The sequence below is a fragment of the Chelonoidis abingdonii genome, chromosome 4, assembly GCF_003597395.2.
Source record: "Chelonoidis abingdonii isolate Lonesome George chromosome 4, CheloAbing_2.0, whole genome shotgun sequence".
Taxonomy (NCBI): Eukaryota; Metazoa; Chordata; order Testudines; family Testudinidae; genus Chelonoidis; species Chelonoidis abingdonii.
In genome coordinates this window covers 11,547,679-11,571,806 of record NC_133772.1, presented here as the reverse complement: position 1 = coordinate 11,571,806, position 24,128 = coordinate 11,547,679, and the positions used below count along the sequence as shown (strand labels likewise).

At 43.1% G+C, this 24,128-nt stretch overlaps 2 protein-coding genes across 3 annotated transcripts in view; one reads left to right on the top strand and one right to left on the bottom strand.

Annotated features, from left to right (window-relative positions):
- The window catches only part of C4H6orf132 (chromosome 4 C6orf132 homolog), a 31,528-nt gene extending 22,488 nt beyond the window's left edge, over positions 1-9,040 (top strand). For both annotated transcript variants that reach the window (XM_032794157.2, XM_032794156.2), the window contains exons 3-5: positions 1,521-1,596; positions 3,005-6,146; positions 7,201-9,040. In XM_032794157.2, the coding sequence (XP_032650048.1) occupies positions 1,521-1,596; positions 3,005-6,146; positions 7,201-7,306 (3,324 nt within the window). In that variant the 3' untranslated portion in view covers positions 7,307-9,040. The remainder of the gene's footprint in view (positions 1-1,520; positions 1,597-3,004; positions 6,147-7,200) is intronic.
- A 6,314-nt stretch (positions 9,041-15,354) lies between these two features.
- On the bottom strand, positions 15,355-24,110 carry WDR77 (WD repeat domain 77). The gene is made up of 11 exons (XM_032794158.2): positions 23,886-24,110; positions 22,577-22,762; positions 21,456-21,597; positions 21,322-21,371; positions 20,556-20,626; positions 19,409-19,463; positions 19,041-19,112; positions 18,833-18,941; positions 18,128-18,196; positions 17,557-17,704; positions 15,355-16,162 (listed from the first exon to the last, which is right to left on the bottom strand). The coding sequence occupies exons 1-11, from the start codon at positions 23,998-24,000 to the stop codon at positions 16,142-16,144; spliced, it is 1,038 nt and encodes a 345-aa protein (XP_032650049.1). The 5' UTR covers positions 24,001-24,110; the 3' UTR covers positions 15,355-16,141.
- Between the last annotated feature and the right edge of the window lie 18 nt (positions 24,111-24,128).

Here is a 24,128-nt window from a genome sequence, read left to right as displayed (position 1 = left end):
CTTGTAGGGCAATATTCTCTTTGTACAAAGGATTGTAAAGAGTTGCCTAGAAGAAGCCATTGGCAATGCACAACACCACATTTTATAGATCCTACAAGACCCAGGAACTCTGTTATCTATTCTTGAGCTCTAGCTGCGGGCTCTTTATGTGTTAACAATGTATGTTTTCTGTTGATTAAAGATCACTCCTGTTATACCATCTGACTGGTATAAATTTCTCTGTACAGAATGGCCCAATTCAGCCTTGTCCAGCCCTTTGTGCAGTCACAGCAAAGTGGGTTTCTAACACCACTCTTCTGATTTGGTAGCACTTTGCACAAGGTGTAGGTGACTACACACGGTGCCTGGTGAGGATGAATTGAGCCTGAAATGTCTATAATGAAGTCTCAAGAAGGTACATCCGAGCTCAAAACTGCTGAGTAAAGCGTTGGTCCAGGAATTAGAGTTCCAGTCCTGACAGGGCTTGGTCTGTAATTTTCATGCATTAGTGTGTTTAGCAAGCAACAATAACTTTAAACGCTTTTGCTGAATGATCATCACAGTGAGTCACTGGAGAGGCAGGTTGGTCTGTTTGTGTTTGGGAGGTGTAGGAGGTGCTTGTTCAGCATTTCAGCCTAGTTGAAAGTGCCACGAATGAGCCCGCTTCTTGGAAAAATGGCATGATCTGGAACTGAACAAATTTTTTGCACCCCAAATGACCTGAAATGGCCGTGGCTTCAGATAGCTTCACAAGCCTGAAGCTCAGCAGCATCACTAAGATTTGGGCACATGGACCAGCTCCTGTTTTGCTTCTGCATCAAAATGTCGGAATTTTGCAGTGCAAATGCAAAAATGGTTGTCAACAATTTCAGCTGGGTTTCACAGTGATCCCTCAGTGCAAACTAGGGAAAGGAATGCAAACCCATGAGGGTTGGGGGGTGGAGGGCAGTGTCAGTGGCATTTAACTTGTTAGGCTGTGCTGAATGCCATAACCCCTCCACAGAATTCATGCCATTTCTTCAGTGAGTTAGTGTCCTCTGTGTGTGAACTTTGGTGAGCAACTGCCAATGCTTGCTGGAGACTATCTTCACCCCTGCCCTGCCCTGTCCGGTAGAGATGGAATAAGGCAATCTGGAGCGCCAAGTCCACTCCCAACAGGTGTGCTTCCCAAGGCCACCATGCCATCAGCGGGTGCACCAATGGTGGTAGCTCTCTGGCAACAGCTGGTGGTCCTTCCCCAGTGGGAGGTTGTCTGCATGTGCAGGCAGACATGTCTGTACTGGTCACAGTCAGGTCATGTTTTCAAGCTTTTCTTCACAACCAGGAGGCCTAGGAACATATATAAATGAAAGCTGAGATTCAGATGACCTAACATGGGTAAAACTCGTGCCCAGCACTTTATACACATGGTATTTGAGGTGTTTTTATTATTAATTTGTATTGTAGTGCCGCCTTGGCACCCCAGGCTTGAACCTTTGTTCTAGGTGTTGGGTATATACAGTTGTGAGTTTCCTTACCATCCACTTATTAAACCCTTTCAGAACACCCAGGAAACACATGGAGTGGCTGTGCCAACCCCTTCTGTGCCAGAGGGTTTTGAAGAAAAAGCATCTCTAGGTAAGTTGTCCTCTCTGCTGAGGTATTCAAAGCCCTTAAAACGGCTTTAATGCACAGATCGTTGCATTATGTTGCCGTCACCATTCCTTAATCATGCAACTAGTTTGGCTGAAGTCAATATACCGAGGCATCAGGATCTGACCTCCTGTGTTCCCACACAAACTGAGCAAGCTTTCAGCTGCTGGCTGACTTGAGGAGGGTTCCAAGTGTCCTTAGGGAAAAGGACTGAAACACAGTTACGAGATGCTCTCATCAGATGAAGCCAACACCTGCAAAGCATGTTGGGTTAGTTTTTTCTGCGATGCAACCATGGCAACTATCAAGAGTTTTTAAAAATATATATATAAAGTTATTCCATTGATGACATGGAAATTTGGTTGCTTAATTTATTCCCTTATTCAGTAGGAAGCATAGGAGGTAACTAAATTTCATCTTGACTCTAGATAGTGACTGTGATAAGAAGTCAGGAGACTAAATATGCTTTTCTGCCAAGTATTACATAATGTCTTGGGAGTCCTGAAACAATCTAATTCTAGCTGTTTCCTTTGTGGACCCAGTTTATCTGATTTGATATATTTTATATGAAAATCAGTGCATCAGAAAAGACAGAGACACATCGAGGGAGAGTATAATACAAAATAAAACTCATGAACCCCAATCAAAATTCCATAAGTTATGGAAGCATCTGATAGAAGTCTACGTCTGTGGTTTTTTGTTTTGTTTTGTTTTTAAATTGATTCTTCCCTAATTTACATAACCAAATGAGCACAAAATACATTGCAGGATCTCCCACTGTAGAAAGAAGCCTAGAGACCTTCTCTTGTCTATTAACCTCAACTTGTTTTTTTAAGAAAAGGTTCAATCCATTTTTTTCTTAGAGGTGAAATACAACTCTTATGTTAGCATAACTATGAACTAGGATCTTCAGATGACTCATTCCATCTGGGCTGAAAAGTTTACAAGTATTATCCAGGCCACCTAAGGAGGTGCTAGGAGCCTTCAACTGCCAGTGAAGTCAACAGGAGTTGAGGGTGCGCAGCACCCTCAAGATTAAAGACCTGGAGATTAGTATATTTAATCTACTCCATAGAGAGCCTGGTACAAGCTATTCCTGCTTCATTAGGGTCTGCCCCTGGGATTTTAGTTGCAAAATCAGGCCCTTATGCTGAGCCTAAAGATTTACTGAACACAAGTGCGCTATTAAGGAGAGAGTTCCAATGACTGTGTTGCTGCTAAAATCATTTTTAATCAGGTTGTTTTAAATGAAATGCTTCCAGCTGGTTGTGTGACACTTGGCTCTTCTTAAAAGGACAGGTTTTTTTGTTTGTTTGTTTTCTTTTCTGGAGATGTTCTCTGTATGGGTCTTGCCAATGTGCAATGTGTTTAACACCAGTGTTCTTTCCCATAGGTCTTAAGCCCCAAATCAATGGAAACTACAGACTGTACAATTCAGTTGGAGACCTGCGGCCAAAGGCTTTCGAGAGAGACTATCTGGACAATGATATTCCTCCACCCCCTTCAATGACCCCACCCCCACCTCCACCCTCCATGGCACCCCCACCCCCACCAATGGAAATACCACTGCCTCCACCATGCACAGCACCTCCGCCGCCACCACCACTACCTTCAACAGCAGCATCTCCGCAATCCGTAGCTCTACATCTGCTTTCATCTTCAACTGTATCTTCTCCAGGCCCACTGTCCCCTCCGGATTTCATTCCTCCAGCACCTCCACTTGCTTTTGTGGTGCCCCCAGCACCGCCTCTGCCACCTCCAGCGCCTCCTACGCTTCATACTCCCATCTCGAACAGCGTCTCCAAGTGGAAATCAGAAACGGTTCTGAACATGAAGCAGACAGACGCCAGGGAAAATGCCAGCGTCTCCTCTCTCACTGTCACCATTCCACCTGCCTCTCACCAGAAGGAAGAGTCACCAACCAAGTCCACCCCAGAACCTCACCTGACTTTCCCCAGATCATTAAAAGTACCTCCCGCTGCCCCAGTGAGAAGTTCATCCATTTCCGTGGAAGAAAAAGATTCTGGTGAGGAAGATGGGCCTATTTCCAGACAGCCTCGCACCCGCCCTCCCCTTCCACCAAGCTTTACCATAAGACCTGCAGCAAAGGTGCACTTAGCTGGAGAAGCTGAGCAGAAATCTACCTCGGATAGGCAGATAGTAACAAAGCCCGTCAGACAAATCACAGAACCCACGAGCCCAAGACCAGGGTCAGACTCTGGCAAAGGGACTAATTTTAATAGCTATCGGTCCTCATTGTTAGAGGCAACAAAGATCCCGCTGGAGAAAGCTGAAAAAGACTTAGGCCCAAAATCTGAGCTTCCTGGTGCAGAGGAGGAACCGGATGTGCCCTCCCCAGACTACACATCATCTGATGATGACTGGAAAGAACCCAGTAATCTAAATAGGCTGAAGCAAGAACTGTCAGTTTTGCTGTCCTCCTCTTCGAAAAGGGAGGAGAGACAGCTGGATAAACCCATAACTGCCAGACCTGCCAACAGTATTACTGACCACCCTAACAATGATAGGTTTAGCTCTGTTGGGTCAAAACAAGCTACACTTACTTTGAAAGATCTACAGTTACCTGCAGGGGGGGGAAGTGAGAGGAAAGAGAAGATACCTACTAATTCACTCACTGCAAAAGAGAACTCCTCGATTTTCTCTGCTCCAAGCAATAAACCCACCAGCATGCAAGCAAACAGTGTTATGAAATTCAGGAATGAGCTGGAAGCACTACTCTCCCCAACAAAGGAAGGTAAACCACCAATAGGACTTACAAATCACAGACACAGTCCAGGCACAAACAGAGTTACCCTGAATTCTGGTAGCAGCCAGACAAATTGTGGTGACTCCAGGCTGCCAAAACCTGTTGTCAATCAGCTCCCACCCACAGCAGCTTCAGTGGAAGTTGAGAAGACACAGAAGGATCGTAAGACTCCCAGTGCCCTCACCAGTAATAAGACTTTGGAGAACTTAAACCCTATTCCAGGATACCTGCCATGTGACAATGTTCAGAAATCTCCAGACCCACCTCAGAAACCAAAGGACCAACCCTTTGTTCTAGCCTCCTCTTCACCCTCCTCTATAGAAGCTACCTCTTCCACACAAACCTCTGGGTTACACACAGACTTTTCTCTCGTCCAATACAAAACCCATCAGGCCGAGACCAGCTCCACAGACAGTCTATCCTCTCTGACCCCTGCCCAAACTGTGGAGGAGGGGCCAGTCAGTACAAACAAACATGATGCAGACAGAGGCACAATCCTGTGCTCTGCTGAGAAGTCACGGGTGCCTTGGCAACCATCCTCTTCCTCCATGAATATAGACCAGGAGGAGGAGGATGTCCTGATTCACCCAGTCACAGGAGAAAAGGTGGAGAAAGGCTCTCCAATGGCTCTCCTCCTGGCTGCAAAACAGCGGGCCCAAAGAGGCAGGCAATCTGCCTCCCGCCAGAACAGTTACTTGTCCAAAAAGCCCCCCATTAAGCTATCTGAGAAACTCGGTGGCAGCAGCAGCCAGTCAGAAACTGGCTCAACCAACTTCTACTACAGTGAGTCCAAGCCCTACTCCTTTGTGGTGGCACCAAAGTCCCCGCCGATGGAGTCACCTGCCCTGTTGGGGGGAAAGCAGCATGATAGAATGATCACACCTGAAGGCAAGGCACTGGGCTTCTCAGAACCAGGACAGAAAGCCTACAAACCGCTGTCATTCTCCAGCACTTCTGAGCAAAACCAGAACATGCAGAAAACTAGCAGTGGGGAGTCCCAGAGCCTTTCTAAGCTAGAGAGGTTTGGTGCCTCCAGTTTAGTTCAAGGCCTCTTGGAGTCCAGACACTTGAGACCGCAAGACCTGCCCCCCAAACCTGACCTTTCCTTGTACTCCGTCTCTTCACCTCCTGGCTCCTTGTCCAAGGAGGATGAAGAAAATGGAGAGAAGCTTGACTATGAGATCATCCCACCACCACCAGAGTTCAGCAATGACACCAGCAGGGTCGAGAAAGCTTCTTCAAATATGGGAGAGAGCTGCAGAGACCACAGTTTCCCAGATTACAGCCAACCCTGGGAAAGGCAGCAGAATATCCGATGCCCAAGCTACAGCTATGGCAACAGTTATGCCCTGTCCACCAAAATGGCCCCAGACAGCAGTACGAGGAATAGCGGCATCAGTCAACATCACCCAGGTGGCCGTTACTCCACTGGCCCTCCTGTCTGCAGCCCAGACAGCCGCCCGCTGATCAAGAAGCGCCTGTACGTGTCTGAACCCGATAGGTCCTACTCGAGAACATCCACGTCCTCCAGGAACGTTAGCACACCCGTGACCTATGGCCACAACATGGTGGGGTATGGCTCCCAGGCCGCAGAGGGGATGCGCCGGGTCAGCTCCACCCACAGAAGTGTCCCCAGCAGCACGCAAGGCAGGCGCATGTCACTGGAGCCCCCTGGGAAAACCATGTCTTATAGCGACACCATGAACAACGCCAAGTATAAAGGGCAGAATGGGGAGTACTCTGCTGCCAGTGCAGCAGCAGCTAGCAGGTACGTTCCACTTATTGTGAGGACCAGGTGGGCTGATGCTGGAACTCCTTGGAATGGGGAGCTGAAGGGGTGTCTGATTTGAATCCCCAGGTCTGAACCCATATCTGTGGTTCTCATTCTGGGTCACACCCAAGAGAGGAAGAGGCTTCTCCCCCAGTACTGGCCCAGTAGCGACTGACATCTTTTGAGAACATCTTTGGTGCTCTCTCTAACTCAAACCCAAGGCCTGATTCTTCCTTCCACCTCAGTCCTAGCTCTTTCAGTTGGTTTTCCCTCTGACCCAGGCATTGGCTGGCTCCACACACAGCCCCCCTCAGCCCATCTCTAATTATAACTTGTTGTGGAGGGTTTGCGTAAGGGGAAAATATCCCCAAATTGAAGCAGTCTGTTTGAAGAGCAGGACAGGCAGGGCAGGGAACAGGACCATGTCTTGCTCTATGTTTGCACTATGCCTATTAGTAACAGGGTCTCAACCCTGATTGGGGCATCTGGGCGGTGATGCAATACAGATACAAGCCAGAAAGAGAACTATGAACAAGGCTTATCCCAGCTTCTTCCTGGAATCCTGAGGCCCCTCTGCTGGCAAAGCAGGGAGAGGTGTGTCCTTTCCCTGTGATACATTCTTCCCAAGGAGCATGCTCCTGAATTGGGTTTAATTAGAGTGTGTTTTGAAGCAGATTTAAAATACAAGCAGAGAGATTCCTTTGCCTGGGGCACTGTAGGTACGTCTTGTTGCACCATCAGCCACAGGAATGGGGCATGTTTAAAGGCACAGTGTGCCCACTGGTACAGGCTGCGCAGATGGATGAGTGGTTATGGCTGGAACTGCCCTAGCCAATCTGTCGCTGCACGTGTGTCTTCAGAGTTGGGCTGTTGGATACTATGGCAACAGGCACTGGAGAGAACTACAGTTTGCTCTCTCTGGGTGCAGAATAAAATATAACTACAGGAACACAGTTACTCTCGCCCCTACCCCTCTTAAATGCCTTGCTGCTTTGTTTTATAAATGGCTTCCGTGGTTTTTGATGACTTCCTCCTTTGTTTCCTCCTTTAGGCCTATCCAGGACAACCCACAGTACAGTTCTCCTGTGAACACCTTCACTGTCAGGCCTGGGACACGGCAACCGATTTCCTACATGTACCAAGGTAGCCATCGATAAGTTGGTTCAGGAGGCTGCTTTGCTGCCTTCCGTTACATAAACCCCACAAGCGTGTTCCAACTTGGTGTGACGCAGGATGGACCTTGATGTGTCATTAATGATGAAGTCTATCCAGGAGTGGTTCCGTAGGAGCATAAAGGTCTGCCATGGCTCCCAGAGTATTCTGTAAATGCACTGCTTGCAAATTATTGGGGTCAAGGGTGAGACTAAAACCCTCCTCAAAAACAGATATGGAGAGTCGTTACTGGAGAAGCCCAGTTGCTGCACTGTTGTCTTGAAGGAATGCCTTCTCTCTCCCCCACAGGACCATTAGGTAAATGCTCCAGCCTATTAAGGGTTTTAAAATGTAAAAGAAAGAACATGCCTTGCATGCTGTTTAAAAGCACATGATACAAGATTACTCGTTAGTGATTTTCTTTCGTTAAATTCAGTTTTAAACCTACTTTAAATACAATTTATTTGGAAGGGGGGAAAAACTCCACTGGGAACCTGCATGACAAGGGAAAGGTGTCTGAATCCAAATATGCTAAAAACGGGTTGTAGAAATAGGGAGCTTTAACAGAACAGAGAGAGACATGATCAGAGTGGAGGATGGAGGATCTGGAACTCCTAGAATCTAATCCTAGCCCTGCCACAGACTCTGTCACTAGCCTTGGGCAAGCCAATTAGCTGCATGTTTTCAAAAGTGGCCTTTGATTTTTGAGGGTGTGTCTTGACCCCTGAGGTCAATAGGAGTTGTAGGTGCTTCAGCATCTTTGGAAAAAATCATCTTTGTGCTCTCTCACTGAGCAGCGAGAAATGGAGGTGTGCACATTTAAAAGCCACTTCTGAAAATTTGGGCCTTAACGTCTTGTCTTCGTTTAGCTCATTTGTAAATGGTGCTAATGACCACCTGTCTCAGAGGAGTGCTGAGAAGATTAACTGGTTCAGGTTTGTAAAGTGCTTTGGAGATGGAAGACACTAAGTGATCATTGTCCTTAAACTCTGTCCATACTAATGGACATCACTGTGACTTACAAACTGTGTGGAGTTTTACAGTTCTCTTGTCCTTCAGAAGAATGCCCCTTTAAATGCCCCATTCCAAACAGTTAAGCAACTCTTTTCCTATAAATTCATGTCTCATAAAGGATGTGGTTTTAGTTTTAGCCTACTTTGGGGTCAGCTAATTTTTAATATAGTCCTTAAGTAGCTGACACACTGTCTTTTGTAGTGTGCCATTAGTAAAATATTAATGATTTATAGCATCGTCTGTTTTTATCTATTTCTGTAAATGTATTATGGATGCACTCTTACCATCTCATCAGGCAAGCATGCTGCATTGTGTCTGCTTTCTTCCAGTTCAAATATCTGTCTGAATTACAGTCAAACAAAGGTTATCCAAATGAGATGGGAGCCATGAAAGTAACTGTAGGTAAACAGGGGACTTGAGTGTGTGTCTCTCTCTCTCTCCCTATAATATATAACACACACACAGGGGGATATCTCATTTTACATAACCAAAGTTTGGTTAGCTAATTTAGTTGGTAAAAGATACATAAACAAAACAAATCTAATATGCATCAAAATAAACTCAGTTAAAATGACTGTAAAATAAATGTAAAAACATGTAGAACATTTTCTAGTTATGGACATCAAACAAAAAGCACTTTGAGACACTAGTCATGTTTTATTTAAAGCACTTTTTATTTTCACTAATATGCAATACCTTTTTAGTTCACTGAAGCTTTTCCCATGTAGTTAGTGTGTATATATGTAAAGCTGTTTTGGTTTTGTTTTTTTGCTGTTGGACTCTTAACATTAAGTGAAAAACTTTGGCTTACACTATGCAATTTTTTAAAACAAGCTTTTTTGGTATGACTGTCATGTTGCAAATTGATAGTAAGTGTACCATTATTTGTAATTCATTATACTAATGACTCAACTTCTGGCCTTATTTCACAGTTGTCCCATGTATTGGATATAAATCTAAGTATTCCGGACTTCTACTTTGCCACAAATACAATGAGAATGCAAATATGAGTGTAATGGCTGAAATTCAATTCCCCTAATATACATATGATGCACAATTCCAAATAAGCTTACGCCAGGGGGGTATGTAATGAAATGCCAGCGTGGTGTTTAAAAGATAAAATGAATGGGTACTGATGGAAGTAGTAATTTTCCATATATTGTAAGTTGTTGCCAAAAGTACTAGCACCCCAATCCTGCAAATACTTAAGAACACATGCAACATTTATATTGTACCTAGTTCTTGTCTAAGTTTATGGGATTACATGTGTGAGTAAAGCAATGCACCTTTTTCACTGTTTGCAGGATCAGGGCCTGAATTTGGACTATTAAAAATATATTTTCCTTGTAAATATTCAGATGATTTTCCAGTGCTTTTTTTTTTTAAACTACTTTTCACCATTTCAGTTTCACATAGGCATGATTTTGCTTCTTAATGTAACTTTTTACACACTAAGATTTATGGCATTGACCTCTAATAACCTGAAATTGCGAATGCCAACTTTCCTGTCAAAACTGTTCAAAAACAAGTTTGGGAAATTGAAGCTTTGCTCATAAATGATCCATTTTCACTAAGGAATGGTCCTAGACTGTTTTGGGTTTTCCAAGCAAAACCCTGTAAAATTAGTCTGCTATTATGAAAACACGAAATCTGAAATTATTGTTTTTGACACATTTGAATGTTGTTGCTTGTATTTCACGCAGTCCCACTGGATACACCAAATTGTATTGCTATTTTATGTAGTCTGGGGAGGTTTTACTTCTATTAAATTTGTTGTATGATAAATTGTTACATTATTCATACTGATAAAACAGATTAGTTTATTTTGTGAACTAGAAAAACAACTTTCATTTTAATTTAAATATGGGCACCTGCCCTTATAAGTAGATAAAACAGTTATTTGGAGAATAATAAGATGGTGTCCTTGGTGGTTAATTCAAGCCAATGTTAATTCAAGTGGGATTTTGTGTTCACTATGATAAACATGGGTAATGTGATTGATGTTCTACTTCCTGAATGCCTGCTCCCTCTGAACTCAATGGCAAAACCCTGTAGACTACAAGGAGAGCTTCAATCTGGTACTCTGACTGACTGGTTCCCAGTGGAGAGCTGCCACATTGCAAAAAAAATCACTATCAGTTATTGGCAGAATAAGTAGAAGGGCAAAACCCAGATGGGCAATGAAGAGAGACTTTTACGGAAGGACAGGGGTGCCTCCAGGTCAGGCGGGAAGCACTTTAACAGGACAGCACATTTAGTCTGCACTGTGCCGTAGATCAACATAGGACTTTTTTTTAATTCCAGGGCTCTTAATTTGGCAACTTTCACCAGCTTTCTACATTCAATAATGGTGTTTAGTCTTTGCTTGCTTTTTTAATATAAAATCACCCAGATGAATTAATGGTTATATATGTTCTACTTGGTCACTGCACATAGGTCACTTCCAAATGAAGTGGTTTATAATCCATATTAACCTGATGATGTTTAAAACCTTCTAGTATTTTTAAATGATTTGCTTTAACTTTAATGAAAACTTGGTCACTCATTTATCAGAACTGTAGTTATTCCCAGCAAATGAGTATTCTACACCTAAGCTACACTGGTGGTAGTATGTGATATTTTTGCTTGTAAGATGTATAACAAGCTTTTATTTATAGACTATATTAAAATGTCACACACTGTGCGGTCTCTTTCATTAAATGTTTCACTTTTGTTTTTGCTTGAAAGTGCTTGAAAGGGCTGGGTTATGTTCGGTTGTCTAATTAAAGCCTCGTTTGGCTTACTGAGTTATCCAAATGTCTTAGAGACAAAATCTGCTCCTGATACATCTAGTGCAAAAGCATCATCTCCCTCAACTTTAAGACTTAAGGAGGAAAAAGGAGGGTGGTGAGGATTGCCTATCTGCTGCCTGTGGTAAAGGACAAAAGAGTCTTTAATTTCTAGGTAACTGAACTTCAGCATCTCTGTATAATTACCACTGTCTGGCTGTGGATTAATCCAGCTGACTGTCTATAACAAAACACCACTGCACTTGGTACTGTCCTCCATAGCAGAGGCACTAAAGTTTCCAAGGACTGAATGGATATAAACAGTGAACTGCCTTTGCCCTGCGATAGGTCCTCTCTCTAGTTCTAGCTGGACAGGGAAGCTTATTTATACTCTATACCACCCTTGTTCTATAGAATCACAGGACTCTAGTCTTTAGAGCTGTCAGTCCAGCTTCTTTCACTAGCACTGAAATTCACATATGCATTTGCAAGTCCTAACATGAGTGTCTTTTAAAATGGAAAATGCTTGCATTACTCACACTGTGAGAAGAGAAAAGACTGAGGCTTGTGTTAAACATTAGCTCCTCTCTCCACTCCTCCACATTGAAAGAAATGTAAATGTGCATTTATTCAGCTCTGGTTACCGACCTGGACTCGTTACTGGGGAAGTTCAGAAATATATATATGAAATCCTAAAGGAATACTCAACTTGGGAGGCACACCAAAAACTAAGACTAGTGTGTGAATGAGTCTAATAGTGGAGACATCAAACTGTGCACAGCCCTTTTTACAAATGGCTTCTATATAAACTGGGGTTTAAGGTGCATGCCCCCCCTTTTTAAAGTGCTTCTAAGGTCCTGCCTATGTTAAGGAAGCTCTCACGCACGTATGACTGTAGCTATAATCACACTGGTGCAAATCCCTAAAGCAGATCCTGTACACTGATGTAAAATGGAGTTTACATGGTTGCAGTTTACATCAGTTGGTTACATCTGTGTGAATTTCCTTAAATCCCTTCAGCGGACTTATTTCAGACTATTTGGAAGTCTGTTGCTGTGCAGAAAAATAATAGTTTTAAGCTTGTTCCCTTTAAGTACAGTGCAGATAGCATATAGCTACTTCAGGCTGTTACTACTTAGCTCTTTGGGGCTCTCTTTGTTCTGCATTTGTACAGAATCTAGCACCACAGCGTTCTGGTCCATGAGTAGGGCTCCTAAATTGTATTACTATAAGAAATAATATCTGTTTTAGAAGCTCAGAGGCACAAGCTTTGTAAAACTGGTTGAAAGATGGATACTAATAGCTAATGACACCTTTGTGCAAAATGGGTTAATAGAATGTGAGCAGGGAATAACTTGTTTACTGCTCCCTTCATTTAGAAAGATATTTAACGAAGGTACAGTCATTCAACATTTGGCAGAGAACCAACTGCAGAGGCAGAAGGACACGAGTCAGAATAGAAAGCAAAAGTCAAACCATCATCCAAACAAAATGGCTTATCTATAACTGAACCAGGTAAGCTCGTCTCTAAAGCTATGCAGAACGGACCTACATGCCAGATTTCACTCCGGGGCAAAAATACCAGCATCTGTGGAGATAAAGATTCCAGTTTAAATTAAAGTTAACAGCTGTATCAGTTATAAACAAAACACAGTGGAAGCTCTCTGACCAAGGCGGAGGGTGGGTACGTGAAATTGCTTAACACAAGTCCCTTCTGACACACTAAGCTTTTTCTTTACACAATCTATACAGCCACTGCATGTAAGTTAGTTCTAACACTAGCCTGACATTTCAGGTCAGCTTTTTCAAGGGCACTATTAGGGCACCAAAATAAGTGACTGGGTTTTCCCAGAGCTCAGCATGCTGGCTCCAGAATGCTGCCAACACTATTCTTTCTAGGTGCCTAAATGGGAGTTGAACGTGCCATAAAAAACTGGCCCTCTAGAAAACACACAGATATAAATGGATAATTAAATTATTCATCCTTTCATTTTTTCTGCAGGATCTACTGTAACAACTGAAACAGAGCTTACATACTTCATTTAAGTTAGCTGGCGCCAGATTCTGCAGCTATTATGCATACTGAATTCCCATTATTTTCAATGGGAACTAGGCACTAAACAGTTATTAGGGAGGCATTAGTCAAAACTCCAGATAAGGCAGAGTAGAATTTTGCACTTAAGGCAGGGATTCAACCTCCTTATCCTTTCTAGAATTATATTTTTACCCATTATAGACAAATGAATGTTCTGAGCACTTGCATGTAAATCCATTAGTTTATGAACTAAAATTTAAACATGGGTCCTCTGCAACTGATGTAAATTCAAGTAGCTGTAACTACAAAAAGCAAGATTAAAGGAGTACAAAGGTGAGCTTTAAATTACCTTGCACAGCTCATCTTGACCTATATCCAGATCTGAGAGCTGTGCTTTGGCAATACTTGCAAAATGTTTGTTAGCATCAAGAGATATACAAGTGAATTGCCTCTCTCTCTCTCTCTCTCTCTCACACACACACACACACACACTCTCTCTCTCTCTCTCTCTCTCTCTCTCTCTCTCTCTGCCAGTCCCCTAAATTACAGGGGCACACTGAGCAAGTTAGATAAAAAGCCATTTCAGAGATGACAAAAACACCATTGTATGTTCCATCTGTTCCTAAATAAATTAGTTAAGCACCTATATAGCACTTCGCATTACCAAAGCACTGTGTAAGCACACTTTGAATGAAACATACCTCTGTGCATTTTAACACTACGCAACTGAGTTATCAACATATTGTTTCATATTCTATAGCACTAAGATTTCTGTTAACCAACTAAGTTAACAGTTCAGTTATCAGTGAGTAGACACCATTGCATGCAACATGTGCATCCTTAATACTAAGATAGAATGTAAATCCCCTGAGGATGGAAAGTATGTATTCCTCCATGAGCACAAGGCTTAGCTCTTAACTGAACCATTTAGATACTTCCACAGTATAAATAAAAAAAATAAGGATGGGGCTGAAAGATATTTGTCTCCTCAAAGAGAATGAGGGATTATATTCAACTGTCAGAAATCGTCATATGAAAGCAGAGCAATACAGGGTATAAAAGACTATGTACAACTTTTAGATTTTTTTAAACTAGCTAGATAATGGCTTTTTCTAACTGCAATGTCTCATTTCCCATTATGCTAAAAATTCTACCTGTTTAATGCATAATGATCCTAGCAGATATTCATTTACCTAAAAGAAACAGTTCAACTTTCAAAGAGAGGAGATTCTTTCATGCTGCTCTCAACTATGAAATCAAAAGCTCATTAGGTAATTCAATCAGAAAGACAGCTGCTGCCCCCATGTGGTGGGATGCAGGGAAGCTTAGCATTCAGAATAAGCAATTAAAATATTTGAAGGGGAAGAGCAAAGCATTTGTGCGCTACTGGCACATTAACAGAAACACTGAATACTGATCTGACAACGTACAATTTTATAATACCAGGACAGTCTTAGGGGTCTTCAGACACACACCCAGCCCTACTGAGCCAGAGCTCAGCATCACCCACCTTTTTACTGTGAGCAGTTTCACTTATACCATGGGAGTTACAGACTCCATTAGTTTCAGCATTTGGTTTTAAAATATCCATGGGTTTTGACATTTTGGAGATTAGTGCTCATGGGCAGAGAAATGTGATAGTGAACAGCTGTGCCAATTCCACTGCAAAACTTGAGAGAGGTCAGTCTTAAGTGGGAGCTCATTAAAAAATACCATAGGATTATAGCAGCTTGTCATGGATTCTGGGCTGAGGGGAACTAGAGACAACAAATATATCTTTGCGGTAAAGAGTCTGCCTCACTCAAGATTAAATTCACTCTTGTTCAGAGGGCCAATAATGCGTAAGGCTGTATGTTGGCCACTTTGCACAGGGATGAATTTTATCCTTCCTGAGGAGAACTGACCTCAGTAGTAGCTTCCAGTACTTTGCTGGATCAAGCCTCTACCAAGAAAAAAGGTTCCGCAATTCACATCCAGGACCAAAAGAAATATATTGCATGTCCCTCTACGCAAGTCATAGGGTCCAGGTTTACTCTTTGGAGCGAATGCAAGATAAATAATGCAAGTCTTTGAAGAACATGTCCCAGTGAATCTGTACCCATTTAGAAATTAAAACTATGATTTATTAAAAACTGCCTTCCATTTTTCAAAGACAGACACCCATTTCACATGTAAACAGCACAAGACTTGTTTTCATTCTCATTACAGTATCACAGAGGTCCATGATAATAAGTACAAGGTTTTTCCCCTTCCTTTATTTTAAAATAGCTTGTAAGAAAGGTGTCTGCTTTTATAACTTTCACTTTTGAATACACTGCACTGAACTGGATCAGCATGTGCTCTCTGTGAAACATTTCACTATGTCAGAATTCAAGAGAGCCAAGTTAGTTTTAAATGAATAAATGAAAAAATATACACAAGGAAACGTATCTGCCTGCCTGCAAATTAACTATAGGCACTGCACAATTTGGGTCTGCTATGATATAATCTGTATAGTAGATCAGATGATTTTAACATTATCCTTCATTTTGATTTCTTCGCTCATGCAGAACAGCATGTTACAGACTAAGAAGAAAGGAAGTGGCTTCCAATCAGGTACTTTCTGTCTATTTGCCTCATAGTACATAGCCTGTTTAAATTTGGGAGAGCGTAGGTGGGGGCAGGAACCATACTATGAACAAAATATCCGAACAGCAGTTGGCAACACATGCAGCAGTGCAGTTTTTCAAAACCATACTGTAGTTTGAGGGAAAGAGCCAGGTTTTAAAAATGTTATGCAATAAGTTACAAAAACACTAAAGGATAAGCAAAGCAAATACTAGGAATTTGGGGCATATGCCCTGCTCCCCAGAACAAAAAGCCATTTAATGTAAGTAGTACAACAGAAGTCACCCTTTTATGAAAAGCTACCAGTAGCAGCTGGTCACTGACTTTCAGAAGAGAAACAATTTGAGCTTTCAGAATCTTCACTCTGACTCCAAGCTGTAACAAGGGAGCTCTTTCCCTCAGCTTTCTTCATCTCTTCAATCCTTGAAGTGAAGTATCTGCAAAGCAAGGAAGCTGAAGTTTTGACCCTGGGAAAGCCACAGTGGTGACTTGCTGTGGCTTTAGGGCTCCACTGAGGCCTGACCTACACTGGGGGGGACGAAATCGATCTAAGTTACACAGCTTCAGCTATGCGAATAATGTAGCTCAAGTCGATGTATTTAGATCTACTTACCACAGTGTCTTCACTGCGCTAAGTCGATGGCCGATGCTCCCGTCGACTCCGCCTACACGTCTCGCCCTGGTGGGGTACCGGAGTCAACGGGAGAGTGCTCGGTCGATTTATCGCCTCTTCACTAGACGCGATAAATTGACCCCTGCTGGATCGATCACTCCGGAGGCAAGTGTAGACATGCCCTTAGTGTCAAATACAATGCAGCCAACTAAACTACAAAACATCTTTGATAGAGAAACACATCCTGGAGAGCCCAGTTCATAGTTCTCCCTAGGTAACACTTCACCATGAAGACACTCAAAGGCTACACTGGACAATTGTGGGAGCTGCACTTGGCATTCCTGCTGAACAGCACAGATCTCCATCTTCTCTCTTACTGACTATCTCAACATTCAGATGTCCACTCACAGGACAGAAGTACAGACTAGCAGATTCTGTGCCTGCGTATGAGATTCACACACTCAGAGGAAGATGGAGCATCCGTAACTGCGCCAGAGGTTGCATGAATGACAGTAATGGTGAAGCCTTTCTGTGCTATAAATATTGAACCAAGGTTTCCTGTTCATCTGTCAGGATTAATTTACATTGCTCTTAATCTCATTGTTCCATAATCCCAACTCAGACAAGGCCCCCACAAGACTGCCAAACTTTTTAACTGGAGGAGAATTCTATTCTGCTACTTCTATAAGTGGTTTGATATGCCAAGAAGAATGAAAGCCAAATCCTTTATGGTTTTATTTATTTATTTTTACCTAATTGCCCACTTCCCTGCAATTCCTTGTGTCTGAAATCAGAATTCTCTGGTGCAACATGTTAAAGCTTTATCACAGGTGAATCTGGACTCTACACCAAGGGGTTGTTTTTGTAATTAGCTCATGCCTAATGCAAAGTTGCTACTGGGCCTGTCTTCTTGGTTGCAAGCCATAAACTCTGAGACAAGCAATGGGCCATATAAATCCCTAGTGCATAACATCTGGAGTTAAAATAAAATAATTGGAGATCTATCAATCTCCTGGAACTGGAAGGGACCTTGAAAGGTCACTGAGTCCAGTCACCTGCCTTCACTAGCAGGACCAATTTTTGCCCCAGTTCCCTAAGTGGCCCCCTCAAGGACTGAACTCACAACCCTGGGTTTAGCAGGCCAATGCTCAAACCACTGGGCTATCCCTCCCCCCTAGATAAATCTGGACCAGTGAGTTTATAAAACTAGTCATGTACACTGTTGCTCCCAGCAGCTTCAGTAGTCTGTGTTGGAACTGTGTGGTGTAAAACTTGATGGTCCCATCCAACTGTAGAGAGCAAGGCCTTGTTCAAGGGAGACCACGATAGGCCTCTCACAAAGTCTCGATGAGAGCGACTTCTGAAACTGGGAAAAGCAGAAGATATAAAACGGGATTAGACAGAAAATATTTTAATGGCCCCACTGCCTTACTTTACATTACGAACTACTACTTAGCTGCACTGTCATTCCTGGAAAATCCCAACACTCACAGAGTCAGGCAGTGTTCAGTAACTAATTCCTGATGACTAATATGCTATAAAAAGTTTCTTTATCATCTACCTCCTTCCTGATCCCCAAACAGGTGTTCAGTTAAAAAAAGGCTCTAGCTTTGTTTTGTTATTCCACCTGGCCAAGTCCATTCCTATAAATGTAAGAGTGCAATTGATCCATTTCTGCAGTACCACAAAACCAAAACCCTGACCTCTTTTACATATAAAACACACTTAATGATCATTTAATGACTAAAATTTCAAAATGCACCAAGAATTAATTCCATTTAGTACTTACACCTCTGAAAGGCTGGAGTCAAGAACAGCTACCGAGCAATCTTCACTAATTGAAGCCAGAAGGGGCGAACTGGAGGGTAAAAGATAGACTGATGTTAAAACTACCATATATTCACCTGAAAGTTCAAAAGTAAACAACATATGAAACATATGCTTCTTAACGAAGTGAACAAAGACTACCTGGGAATATTATAACCCATATCTGCGCAAGTTTCTTTTACCAATAATTTAATATTCTATGAATATCTTATAGATGTCAAGCAGTATTAACAGGAAACATTCTGTTACTGCATAAAGGAAAGGAAATGAAGGTACAAGATGGTTCAAAGTGGCCTAAGTGTCAAATACACACTGCTAGCCCTATCCTTAGTGCAGACCAGTATGAACATCTTTCCCCATATGGTTCTTGGTTCAGAGGGTTTTTTCTTTTTTTTTTTTTTAAAAAAAGAACAGGACAGAATTGTTAGGGTGCAATATATATACAGAGCACTGGAAAAACAATAGACAGAGCTGCAAGGTGAGTGGACTTTACACATACATGGGAACCAATGTAAGACACCAGTTCCTGTGCACTTCAAATCAACTTTACACATTGCCTATTACAAAAGGCTGTGGCCAAGAGTACTTCCAATTCCTTTAGTTCTGAGAGCCAACAAGGTCTATCTATCAGCATCTAAACTGCCTCATTCCACCAAAACATCAGTACCTGTGTGTAGAAAATGCAAACCCAGTGATGGTTTGGGAGTGCACAGCTGAACTTAAGGCGGACTCTGGGTTCTTCGTGTCCACAAGAGCAACTGTCCCATTTTCATCACCTTTAAAAGAACAAAGGAGAACAGGATTATTAGGAAAAAATCAAACAGAGAACAAAGAACATTCAGTCACAATCAGTTAATAGTAAGATAGCTCCTTACCCAAAACAAACATGTCACTTTGCTGCGGATGCCACATAACTGAGGTAGGGAGGTAAGCCGAGGCACTGCAAACTGTCAGGAAAGAAACTATGGTGAGTGCGACGAGAATTGTGAGCTCAGATATTCCTACATTATTTTAGCTCCCTTAGTTGCTGATTGGCTAAGTTTTTTTTTTTTACTTGTTATTGTACTTATGCGATGCTATTTTACGACTGGTTTCTTTTTGCTTTCATCCTAGTGCTATCATTGGCTGAGATAAATTCTATGTGGAAGAAGAACAATACAAACTTAAGTTTGCAACATTTCATTCATTATCTCCTCCCCTTCTCCCCCAGAAAATTCCACATATTGTATATCCACAGACTTACCAATTCGAGTAGCTGGTTTGGGGCATCTGGTATCCCACAGTAAAATTCTGTCATCCTAAAAATTCAAAGTTAATGGAGGGGGGTAAAAAAAAAAGTTTCATGATCTCTGTGCCTCCACATATCACATCAATGAATTAAGCTTTGGACTGGGAATCAGGAGTAGTAATCTCTGTTCTCCCACTCACTCTCTCCATGGGCTTGGATAAATCACTCTGTGCTTTTAGTTTCCATTCTCTATAATGGGGACAGTCACACTCGCCTACCACACCAGAGTGGGCATCAGTGTTTGTATAGCATTTCAACGCGTAAGTACTGCAGTGTAACTGCTAAGTATTATCAGTTAGAGGCAATATTGTGTATTTGAATCAGAATACTCGATAACATAAATAAATATTTACATTCAGATGATTTCATACAACAGGGTTTTCTTTCAAATTGGGACAACTGCTAAAAGCAGAGTTTTGCAAAATATTATGAAAATATACGTAATTGTATAGTGACTTCCCATCCTTTAATTGTAAGTCCGTCTTTTCCCTCCCACACCCCAGGCTTAAGGTATCTCTAAATTGAGATTATTTGTATCATGGTAGCTACACAAGTGTACACTCCCAGTATAGATGCAGTGCACCAATGCAGCCTACCCTGATTTCAGACCACTGCAACCTCTGCATTACGCTGGTGCTGTGATCTGCAACAAGAGTTTAAACTGGGGTAGATATACCCTCAGTACAGACTGGGCCTTAACAACTACAGAGCTAGCCAACAGCATATTTCAATGTAGTCAATATAAATTATCATTTTAAGTTATGGATCAATGAATGTGCCAAACTGGAATGCTTCAAGATGATAAAAAACATGTGTTACTTATTGAAAATCTAAATACACCTCTACCCCGATATAACGCTGTCCTTGGGAGCCAAAAAAATCTTACTGCATTATAGGGGAAACCGTGTTATATTGAACTTGCTTTGATCCGCCAGAGTGGGCAGCCTCGCCCCTCCGGAGCACTATTTTACCACATTATACCCAAATTTGTGTTATATCAGGTGGCATTATATCGAGGTAATGGTGTACCTATTTTAACTGCAGAGGTCATAGACCAAATCAGATTTATACCATAGAGATTTGGAGACAGAGTTAGTTTTACCTCAGCACAGGACAGGAACACGGTATCCTTACCAGGACAAGAGGCCACACAAGTCACTGGGCTGGAATGAGCTATCAAAAGAAAAAAAGGATCAAGCTACTGAAAGGTTGGGAATGTGGCTCAAGGCTAGATGCGACACCTAGCCAAAGAGGGGCACTGGATGGCTCACGTGCACTGCCTCTACCTGGGCTATCTTCCATCAGCTCTAAATTCACAAAAACTTGCATTAGAAAGTAATAAATATAAAATTCTAGGCGAGAAATATTTTCAGCCTAGCACAATTACCATACAATGGATCCACAGAGGGGAGAGGAAAACTGTCACTTGTCAGTATGACGTTTGGAAGAAGAAATGAGAGTGAGGGAAATGACTCACATCCCTGGAAAGATGTGGGCTAGAAAAATTCTAGGAAGCCTACAAACCTCACACGGATAATCCCACAAAATGGACAACTTTGTAAATTGTGTTAAACCATAAACACTGTCCACTTGAAATATATTGTACCATCATTTTTCCTTGAAAGCTGAGCATCATGTATTATAATCAGGATAAATACAATTGGGGTTAGTGGTAAGACATCGAAAGTAAATAATCTTGGGTCAAAGATTATGGTGCAGTCACCAGCCAGGATGCTGCATGTATCAGCTCTGCGGAGCAGTGTGTGTTTTATTAGACCGGGAACAGCTGGATTTGAAGTCCAGACTCCCAAAGCAGCTCCTAGAAGTGAACAGGAGAAGCAAAATCCATAAGTCAATTTGGCACTCACCTCTGTAAGAGTGCAGCACTGTTTGCTGTGGGATGTCCCAAACCTTCACGCTACAAGTAAGAACACAACCAGTTAGGAAGAGTGAGGGATGATTCACTCAAAACAAGAGAAACAGGAATGCAAAGGAAACTAACCAGAAGTCTTTGCTGCCACTAACCGCTTGAGTGGCGTTAGTGAAAACGCTCACTGTTGTCACAATATCGTCATGCTCATATTTACAAAACTTGTTCACTATTAGAGTTTCGTTCTCATCCAACTCCCAGAGCTCCACAGCACCTAAAGGAGAACGGGGAAATCCAACCATTTTACCAAGAGGGTTCAACCAAGAAACAATACAAAAGCCTGGGGGAGAAGATGCTCTATTCCCAAGAGCACTCATTACCCAGAAGGGCCCTGCTGCAAACTAGATGGGATCTAAATGGAAATATCCCCATAGACAAATCAATTAACAAAGTGCAAGAAAGTTTTCAAAAATGCCACCATGATCGTATTAAGAATATGAGGTAGCACTTACACAGTGGTCTTTGTTTTCAAAGCACTTTACAAAACATGCAATCAAAAACCTTAACACTGCTTCAGTATTATGGTGATGAGTGTCACAGAAAACCCTAAACTACGAAATCTGAAACATCCCTCTGAGATAAATGACTACTACTACTCATGGCACCAAGGAGCCCCAAGCATGGCCCAGGACCCCATAGTGCTAGGTGCTGCACAAACAGAACAAACAAGACAGTCCCTGTTGTTGTTCTTATTTTACAGATGGGAATACTGGCACAGAGCGGTGACATCATTGCCCATGGATTTACATTTGGGCCAGGAACATGATTCAGGTGTCTTAATTCCAAATCTTTGCTCAGGCATTGTTTACAAAGGTTCAGAATTGCCGCAGTCTCAGTTGAGAGCCCAGGGCGAGGGGCTGGAATCCAGCAGTACAACTGATTTTGCACTGTAGGTCTGTACACATAAGTCTGTTTTGTACATGTTCTCCTGCCATTTCAAACAAGAGTAAATTGTTGTTGACCAATCTGCATGCCCACAATGTTTGCTTTAAAAAACAAACAGTTTTTAATCCCACAGACACTCCCACTTCTGGACAATACAGACCACTCAGCTGGTCCCCTTTATGTTGTCCACTTCCTTCCATACGGCATCCTAGACAATTCCCTTGATCTGCACCAGGCTAACTAATGATCATGCCCACACATTACAGACAAACTACAGAGCTATAAAAATTCAACCTGTTTTAATTTACCAGAATCTGAGGCCACTAGTATTCCTTTATCTGCTACCCATTTCAGATCCGCTACGCCTGCTTCCGTCTGAACTCCAGCAGAGCAAAAGCCTTCATTAGGAGCCCGTTCTGGATCCTTAAATACCCAAATGGAACCCACCCAGGAACGTCCACTCAAGCTAGAAGCACCCAGGAGAAGAGCTCCATCTGGAAAAGAGATAAAAAGAAGAGAGACAGTTAAATCCCACAATTCCTGATATACTGAGCCTATAAGTAAAGCACAATACAGAACTCAGGTTATCTAGGTTAACATAACTAAACCATCGTCTTGACCGACAAAAGTTTTGGTTTGACTTAGCTAACACATGCTAACTAAGGGCTTATCTAAACTTAAAATGCTACAGTGATGCAGGTGCACCGTGTCACCGAAGTCACTACCTATACCGACAGGAGAGCTTCTCCCATTAGCGTAGGTACTCCACCTTCCAGAGAAGGGGTAGCTAGGTTGATGGGAGAAGTCTCCCATTGAACTAGTACTGTCTACACTAGGGGTAGGTCACTTTAACCGTGTCGCTCAGGAGTGTAGATTTTTCTATTCCGTTTCTAAATTCTATGTAGGTCTGAATGGTGTCCTTGAGACCTGCACTGAATGAACAGATGTTGAGGGGATGGGAGAAGCAATGCTCAGTGGCTGCACTGTAGGCAGGTATGATAAAACTGTAGAGTCCCGCAAGGTCCCAAGAGAGGCACAGGGATAGATAACCCAGGGGCTTTCTCTCTGGGTGTGAGACTGTTCAGAAGTCCACTCTCAGGAGGGTAACACTTGGCTGCAGGGGGTTGGATGGTAGGTATCACTGGGTATTAGCATCTTGTCCCACCAGGAACGGATGATGTTTGGGATCCCCTAGAACGCAGTGCTTGCGATCACCCAGGGGAATTCTGGGGCTCCCGTGTGCCTGGCAGAGGATGTGCATGGGGATGCAGGGGGTACAGAACGGGATGCATTAAGGTAAGGATATGGTTACCCATCGAGGGGTGCAGGCCACAGGGTAGTTCAGGTTCAGGACAGAAGAGGTGCCCTGTGGGCACAGCATGCGGCAATACTCGAGAGGTGCAGGGTGGGGTGCATGGGAAGGACATGCCCTTGGGGGGCAGAGGTCGCTGGGGGGGGGCACACCCCGAGGGCATAGCTGCAGGGCGCCCCGGGGCTAGGGGCACAGCGCAGGACAATACTCCAGGGGCGCAGGATGGGAATGCATGGGAAGGACATGCCCGGGGGAGGCGCAAGGGGGGGTCACACCCCGGCGGTGGGGGCCTGGCGCGGGGGTACCTGGGCGGTAGTGGGCCCCGTCCAGGTGGCGCTCCATGCAAGCGGGCGCGTTAGGCGGGATGTTCCACTCGGGGCCGCCCGAGGCCCCCTCGTCAGGCTGCTCCGGTTCTTGCATGGCAGCGCGCGACTCCCTCCCCGGCACGAGCAGACAAGCACCGCCGCCTTCCACGTGCTGCTCCCGGGACACCCCTACCGGGCCACGCCCCCTGCCGGCGCCCCGCCACTCCTCTCGCGAGATTTCCC